Here is an 8,481-nt window from a genome sequence, read left to right on the forward strand (position 1 = left end):
AAACAGAGTTGTGTGTTGTGGAATTATTGAGGGTAACCAGAAGTGGTCTAATTTTTGTGTTTCTGCTGGTCAGGGGAGAAGGCTCTCCATGTTAAACGAATGGGGACAAGAAATGTGAATTGTTTTGCTCTCAAGAAAAGGGTGCAATTGAAAGGAGTGATTAATGGGGTAGCAGTAAATGTCAAAGCTGACCAACTGAAGGAGAAGATTCCTGGTGTTTGCGATGCTCGTCATTTGGTGTGATGCTCGTCGTTTGGTGCGACGAAGACCGGGTGGCGTGAGTGGTGAAATAGAAGAGTCATTGTCTGTTCTTTTGAGTTTTGATATTTAGTCTTTGCCCGACAAAGTGATGTTAGGATATATAAGTTATCCTGCATTGTTACAGCTTATGGGCATGTGGCAGCAGTGTGTAGGAGGGAGGTTCCTAGGTGTGAGAAATGTGCAAAAGGGCATGACAAAGGAATGTGTAGCATTGGGGAAAGTAGTGGTATGTGTTAATTGTAGGGGTGCCCATGGGGCTGGGGATCAGAAATGTCCCGTGCGAGAGAGGCAGGTTGAGGTTTCCAGGGTTAGAGTAGTGCAGAAGTTGTCATATGCTGAGGCAGTGAAGAAAGTAGAGGAAGATGGGTCAAGGAGGAGGGATCCTGAGAGGAGTGGTGTGAGTAGTAGATCTGTACCAGTACAGAGTGATAGGCCAACAAGTGATATATGTTTCAGTAAGATTGGATTTTTTGCATTTATAGTAATGGTTATCAACTGTACTGCAGGGATGGAATGTAGGTTGCAGAAAATTGAGGTTGTGGTGGCAGCCGCAGAGAGGTATTTGGGTGTGCAAGACTTGCCATCAGAAGAGTTACAGGGTGTGTTGAGTAGTGGTGTCCCATCCTTTCAGGTTGTTGGCATGAGGTAGGACTAAATAGATTTAAATAGTGGAGTAGGGTGGTGTTATTATTATTTCTTTTTTGTGAGTGTAGTGTTAGATGGTATGGTATTTGTTTATATATTAAAAAAATTAAACCAAAGTATAAGGGAGTTGTACTCCAGTCTAGTAGGTGGCGGTAATGCAACAATTATTGGATGCCAACCGCCGTTAAACCTCATCAAAGAAGAAGAATTTCTCAGTCAATTAACACCATCAGCCGACAAAAAATCGAACTTAAACTCACTCACTTTTGTACATCGCCTTGGTCCGTACAATTGACCTCATTTTAGCGCCCCAAAAACATAATACTTCCAGATCAGCTGTAATGTCAATACCATTGTAAAGCACAATTTATCCCCTTTCCAACAAAATTAATTACATGACCTCCAAGCTGCCCGTTTCTGCATAATTCAAGAAGGCAATGAGCTCCGTCGGGTCTTTTTAAAAATGGCGGGTGGGGAAGCGAAACTAATGCGTGGTAGTGAGAAGGACAGGAGATGTGTGGGAAAACGGCTTTTTTTCACTCGATCTGTCCAACTTATCACCTTACCGCCTCTAAAATGTAAATAAAACACTATGAAGCGTTTATATAATGTGTCATTACATACCTATTTGAAGGTTTGTGTCGAATTTTAATCGGGTTTTTAGGGCGGTGCTAAAGTGATCTTCAGAAGTAAACAGCGGCTTTGAGAGTCATGATCGCTTACAGTGATGACGCAAAAATTGAGTAGGTATCCCCCCTTACCCGTCACTGTCCATATCTTGTTTTTAAACGATGAGAGAAGTGCTACACCTGGTGGAGAGAGATTGTAAGACAGAAATAGTTGCTTTATGCGTGCGGTACGTTACGGCCTGACACGTCACGATGTAACGGAGGGTCCGTTTTTCAACTTTTCTCCAGTACGAAAGAACCATTACCATGTCGATCAATGCTTGAATAGAAACGTAGTTCACACCCCAGATTTTGAAGTCAACACAGTCCCATTAGTTTTCTTTGCAGCCTCGTTTGAATGTCGTGGTTGCGCACATTTGTACGGAATGGGGTGAGTTTACGTTAGCTACAGAAAGTAATGGAGATATCAGACCTTTCTGCAGCAGGTAGCTCTGGCCGGTCAGCTTCATCTTGTAGCAGGTTGAGGGATTAACTTACTTTCACTAGCTAGCATGACTATAGCCAGTAACCAGGTAGGGCTAGCCAGCCAGCTAGTAAATAGCCAGCTAACGTTAGTGCCAGCTAGTCAATAGTCAGCCAACTAGTCAATAGCCAGCCAGTTAGTACTAGCTTGCAAGCCAACTTTGTTCAGTTGTTTGATCAATGATATTTGTTTTCCATTATTCCATGTCCAATTTTGACACAATAAATTAGAAAACGAGTCGTTTTCCGTTTTACCAGTCTCCATTTTGACCGATGCAAACCTGTGATGTTAACTCCGTAGATGCTATTCTCGACACAACCAACAGCGATATTTGAAGCCATGATGTCGGCAAGCAGCGATGATCAACACGGTAATCCATTGTGCACCCCAAGGGTCTATTCTCGGTTGGTGAACAGTTCAATGTTAATTGTCATGTTGACTTGTTTAGCCCAAATCACACAATTTATCGGTCTTCAACAGTGCTGGGCAATCTTATCAACAGAGGGCTTTTGTCATGGCAGGGTTATGTTCTTAAACATTATTTAAGGAGACATTATGAATCTAGGAGTATTTATATAAAACTGTATTACAGATTAAATTCATCATATTCTGAGCCAAGACTTATATTATTTGCATCATTGGTGTATCTGGTTGGTCCCACACTGGCCTTTGGTGGATAAGATTTAATACCTTTGCTGAGACAATCCATGGTTGGTGAACAAAACTGCACTCACACTGGCAGCCCTCAGGTTTGCTATGGAGTCTGTACCTTATAATTCCCGTACTGTAAATCTCATTTCATCTGCTGGTTGAGAGAATGCCAAGAGTGTGCAAAGCTGTCATCAAGGGTGGCTACTTTGAAGAATCTGAAATATAAAATATATTTGATTTGTGCAACACTTTTTTGGTTACTACATGATTCTGTGTTATTTCATAATTTTGATGTCTTCATTATTATTTTACAATGTAGAAAATAGTAAAAATAAAGAAAATCCCTTGAATGAGTATGTGTGTCCAAACTTTTGACTGATACTGTATATTTTCCCAGGGAAGAGAACACACTTGGAGCACAACCAGCGAATACCTGAACTTCATGAGGGTGACCGAGGCCTCATACCTGGAGACACTTGAGGCCCAGCGTCTTCTTCTTCTTCTTCTTAGGCAGTCATTATAAAATAATTATTTGTTCTTAACTGACTTACCTAGTTAAATAAAGGTCAAATATTTTTTTTAAAAGAATTATTCAGTGAGGTTTTTCGGTGGTTGGCATCCAACGTTATGGTGCATTATTGCCACCTACTGTGAGGCACAGCGTCAGCAGCAGGATCAGCACTTCAATCAGCTGTGTGAAAATAAGGCAGCAGCCAGGGTGACTGAGATGGCCCAGACAGCCTCGTTTAACAGCCTCAAAGCTGTATTTCGACAGTTTGTCCAGGCCATAAAAGGACATCAGACACCAGCAACAGTCTCGTCACTAGACTAAAGTTGTATGAAAAAAAAAAAAAAAAACGTTTTATTCACTTAAATTTGTGCTACATTAAAAGCATTGTGAATGTGGCTTTCAATTACTGTTCATTGAATTTAGCATACTGTTAGACAATGAAAAAAATGTACATTTTGGAGCATTAAACTTCTGTAAACATGTTTACTTAAACATTGGTCGAAAATAGAAGATACAATTGTGTAGTGGGTAAAAACAGGTCTAATAGTAAAATGAACATAAGGCAGTATATAGTAGTACTTTATTAATCCCCAAGGGTAAATTCATGTAATAGGGGGTAACCACTGAGTTAAGGGACCAGGCTCAGTCTGTCATGCTAGTAGTTTTGTTGGGTTCTCATGGGGACCGCATAAGAACCCTTTTTTTCAAAGAGTGTAGCCTATATCTGCAGACCAGAGATGCGGTAAAGAGGTCAATGGAATGCAGACTGTGGGAGATAGAAGAAGGATGCAGGATTGGCCTACATTCAACAAATCTGATCTAACAAAGTGGATATTCGTCAAATCCGCCATGATTGATGTTACTGTAACAGGCCCACAATGGGGTTACTAAAGTCAGATTTTGATATATTTGGCTGTTTTCACTGCGTAACATTTAGAAGGTTTAGAAGAAATGGCTGCTAAATGCTAACTTCTGTTCGTATAAGCTGGTAGCATAGCTAGCATACAGAGATCGGTGGTGGTAATCGTCGTTTTTAACAGCAATCTATACTATTTAGAATGCAAAATTAAAGAGACGGCATACAGATACTGTACTTTCCCACTCCAACTCTCCCTCAATTATACGTTAACAACGTATTCATTGGACTATTGTTTCCCATAGATTACCATCCTCAGAACTGCACAGAAATGCTATAAACTATATTAGCATTGATCATATCCATGATTACTCAATATCACCAGTGTAACATTAAGGGTAAACTATTATCTCTTGTATTGTGCTCTCATGACAAAAACACCAAATGTTATCTTACCCAGGCAGGCAGACAGCTGTGGCTAGGATGTATATGATCTTCTCTAAAGCAAAAAGACTATAAATACAAAACAAAGCAGAATATGGAAGATCAAAAGATGTTCAGTTTAGTTACATTTATCTAAATGCATAAATTCCCCTAATACAATAGGTTAATCCACTATTCACTACTCTACGTTGACAAGTTATGATCAAACGAGATCTGTGTGTGTCTGTGTGAGCAAACTTTGTTAAAAATGTAGCACAAGCCTCAGGCGGGTCAGGACAGATAAAAACAAAAAACAGGTACCTGCATGTTCCAAGATCTGTTTATTCATTCACATGAGCAAACGTGTCATTTTAGAAATATGTTCACAGACTATTATTATTGTGATCTAACTTTATAAATTGTGAAATTTTACATTCCCGGGGAAAAGCCAGCCAATGATATCCCCATAAATAAAATGGACAAGTGTCTGCCTGTCCCCAGTCTCGATTACATCTCCAACCTTGTATAAAGTCATAGGTTTGTAGCTACAGTAACTGTAATAGGGGAATAAAACGTAAAATGTTTCTACATTCATGCCAAGTTGTATTGTTCATTTCATAAATGTGTTTTAAATAAAACTATTATTGTTAATTCAGTTAAATATTGCTTGACACAATGCACACATGAAAAATGTGCTCAAGCCTATAACAAAACAGATTATGGTTTAGCCAATGCGAAGTAATTATGTTATTAATCGATGATAATACAATTAATGATGATAATAACACTGCATAACATTTAGAAGGTTTAGAAGAAGTAGCTGCTAAATGCTAACCCCCCATTTGTATAAGCTGGTAGCATAGCTAGCATACAGAAATCAGTGGTGGTAGTCAAGGTTGTTTTTAACTGCTTACAGTTGATTGGTGACGATGACATAAACATGTATTCGGGTCGACATCCATACAAGCATTATACTCAGATTTTTCCATTAACATAGTGTCAAATACACATATGAACTAAATGCCTAAATGTAGGTACATTTAGCTGGGGAGGCAATGAGGAGATTCAGGATCTTTCCCACACGGCATATTTCCCCCACACGTTTCCATGGCATTTCCATTATATGGGTCGAGTTCCATTGATCTCTTTACTGCATCTATACTAGCAGACCATATTCTAAGAACATATTCTAAGCATTCTAAATAGTATAGATTTAAAAGGCACAATTCTGTGTGAGTGCAATTATGCTACATTAACGAGATAATGATAAGCTATATTTTTCATGATTATGTTGAACAGCAGCTATAATGGTTTTATAATGGTTCTTCACAGCCACTTGGCTTCCAGCAGCAAAAAAAGTGACGTCACAGTCAACATCAACATGCTGCCATGCTCACTCCACGCTGAACACTGGAGGAGTAGCTCTAAGAGAGAGAGAAGCAAACACAAGTTGAAGTGAAGGACTCGACAGGGGCAGCCTTTCTCACACAAATCTTTGGTCTATTAAATCAAAAGCCCCAATGAGGGAACTTTTTACTTCCATATCACTTCACCATTTCCACTGAAAAGCAAATGATAACCACACAAACATGAATTCTATTGACATAGATCAACCGTTCTGTTTTCATATTAGGGTAACTAGGAAACTCAACTTACAGTTGCTCTCAAATAGCAATGTGGATGCACAGTTTAATGAATGCAGAACTGGAAATAACAGAAGTTTGAAAAAATACTTACTCTTTTCCACAGTGGAAGTTTTTGACACCGTCTCTTTCTGCTTGATGGTGCAGGTGAAGTTCTTGGGCTTGTCGTCGGAAAAGCCAGTGAGGTTGAGACGGCAGGTGGTGATGCCTTCCATGATGGCGACAGCACCACGGTTCTTGAAGGTGGGGTCCTGACTCTTAGCAGGGTCTGTGCTGCCCACCACATTGTTCTCCTGGGTGTATGTGCAGATAGGAACTGGTGTCGCAGCTGTCAGCTCGTATTTACAGTCCATCCTCAGGTTTTTCTCCTTCGTCAGGCAGGAGGTCAGCTTAGTCACCTTCTGGGCTGAGGCAAAACCTACAACACAGGGACGTTACAAAAATGCTTCACCACTCCAACACTCTTTCAAATGTATAAAATAAATAAAGAGAAACACTGTGCATAACAATGCGCCTAGATTTTACTCTTATTTTTTAACTATCAAATGTATCCTCAACAATATGTTAATTTGACTTTTAGGCTATTTTATCAGCTCAGTCACCTTCTGGGTTAAGGCAAACCCTAAATCACAGAGACGGCATACAGATACTGTACTTTCCCACTCCAACTCTCCCTCAATCATATGTCAACAACATATTAATTGGACTATTGTTTTCCATAGATTACCGTCCTCAGAATTGCACAGAAAAGCTATAACCTATATTAGCATTGATCATATCCATGATGACTCAATATCACCAGTGTGACATTAAGGGTAAACTATTATCTCTTGTGACAAAGCATTGTGCTCTCATGATGAAAACAGCAAATGTTATCTTACCCAACAGGCAGACAGCTGTGGCTAGGATGTACATGATCTTCTCAACTTCTCTAAAGCAAAAAGACTATAAATACAAAACAAAGCAGAATACAGAAGATCAAAAGATTACACCCATTTGTACGTGCATCACTCATTCACTATGAGCAAATGTGTCATTTTAGAAATATGTTCACCATCTATTATTATTGTGATCTAAGTATGCAACTTTAGAAATTGTAAAATGTTACATTCGTAGGGAAAAGCCAGCCAATAAAATCTTCTCCCCATACCTAAAAGGGACAAGTCTCTGCCTGTCCCCGGTCTCGATTACATCTCTAACCTTGTATAAAGTCATAGGTTCGTAGCTACAGTAACTGTAATAGGTGAAGAAAACGTAATGCCAAGATGTATTGTTCATTTCATAAATGTGTTTTAAATAAAACAATGTATTATTGTTAATTCAGTTAAATATTGCTTTATACAATGCAGACATCAATAATGTGCTCGAGCCTATAACATACAGATTATGGTTTAGCCAATGTGAGTTATGTTATTAATCGATGATAATACAAGTAATGTCTCTTACCTTAACGTTGAAGGAGTTGAAGCTGTGCTCGGATGTGTGATGTTAGGGGTGGATAATGTCGGCTCTCAATGAGATGCAGAGAGAGGGTTGGGAGAGACAGAGAAAAAAGGAGGGACGGGGTGTGTCAATGTTGTTTATCAAAATGACATTGCACAGTTTAGACTACACACTAGAGGGATTGTGGGAGAACACTGGTAGGCTGCAGGTCTACCAAGGTCTATTTATCTATTTTAGATGGCCAGTTGGCCACAGCATGCATTGCGATAAATATTCAGCCCATGACTGTGCTGTATTTCCTGAATTGTGTAATACAATTATTATAAGATTTTTTTTAAAATTATATCTTAATTCCCTGGCCATCTCTTCAGCTCTCTGTCCTTCCTCACTTGGCCTGAGTGTGTAGCAAATTATTGATGTAAACAGTCATTATAAGGCCTTCTGCTTTTCCATAATGTGGTTGCAGAGGCCATTTCTGAAATGATGTATGCCCATAGGGACTCAACTCCAGTTATCAGACACCACATAGTTCCTGGAATCAATATCCTGAATCTAATGGGTTAGTTCAAGTGTATAGTTTAGTGACAACCAATATAGACGTTTTCATTTGCCATCCAAAATGTTCCTTTTGTGCATAGATATGGTCAGCTTTAATGATTAGTTTTAAACATACAAGATGCAATGTAGCCTATTAATAGACTCTTTTCCTTTTCAAATCTGAAAGCTCCATCACTAGATCAGATTGTTTTATTTAACATGTTGAAAAGTGCAACAAAAGTTAATGTAAATTAGTTTAATGTTCCAGGGACACACAATATGATTTCAGCACCTCACTGCCATGGACAGTGCCCTGGGCTTGTGGAGCTCGGCCGGTCGTTGACAGGTGTCTCCAGCAT

At 39.3% G+C, this 8,481-nt stretch overlaps 1 protein-coding gene and 1 long non-coding RNA gene across 3 annotated transcripts; one reads left to right on the forward strand and one right to left on the reverse strand.

The window, feature by feature from the left end:
• The first annotated feature begins 1,649 nt into the window (after positions 1 to 1,649).
• LOC123742443 (uncharacterized) lies at positions 1,650 to 3,616 on the forward strand. Its single transcript, XR_006769603.1, has 3 exons — positions 1,650 to 1,965; positions 2,359 to 2,428; positions 3,107 to 3,616. It is a non-coding gene; the product is annotated as an uncharacterized lncRNA (long non-coding RNA).
• Positions 3,617 to 4,821: 1,205 nt separating this feature from the next.
• On the reverse strand, positions 4,822 to 7,849 carry thy1 (Thy-1 cell surface antigen). Of its 2 annotated transcripts, none has more exons than XM_014195869.2 (4): positions 7,589 to 7,849; positions 7,024 to 7,073; positions 6,237 to 6,560; positions 4,822 to 5,923 (listed from the first exon to the last, which is right to left on the reverse strand). In XM_014195869.2, exons 2-4 carry the CDS (start codon positions 7,055 to 7,057, stop codon positions 5,826 to 5,828), a joined length of 456 nt encoding a protein of 151 aa, XP_014051344.1. In that variant the 5' UTR covers positions 7,058 to 7,073; positions 7,589 to 7,849; the 3' UTR covers positions 4,822 to 5,825. The 2 variants fall into 2 exon arrangements, with proteins under 2 accessions (XP_014051344.1, XP_014051343.1); XM_014195868.2 differs by having other exon boundaries at positions 7,024 to 7,087; positions 7,589 to 7,779.
• Between the last annotated feature and the right edge of the window lie 632 nt (positions 7,850 to 8,481).

Source organism: Salmo salar, chromosome ssa04 (assembly GCF_905237065.1).
Source record: "Salmo salar chromosome ssa04, Ssal_v3.1, whole genome shotgun sequence".
NCBI lineage: Eukaryota > Metazoa > Chordata > Actinopteri > Salmoniformes > Salmonidae > Salmo > Salmo salar.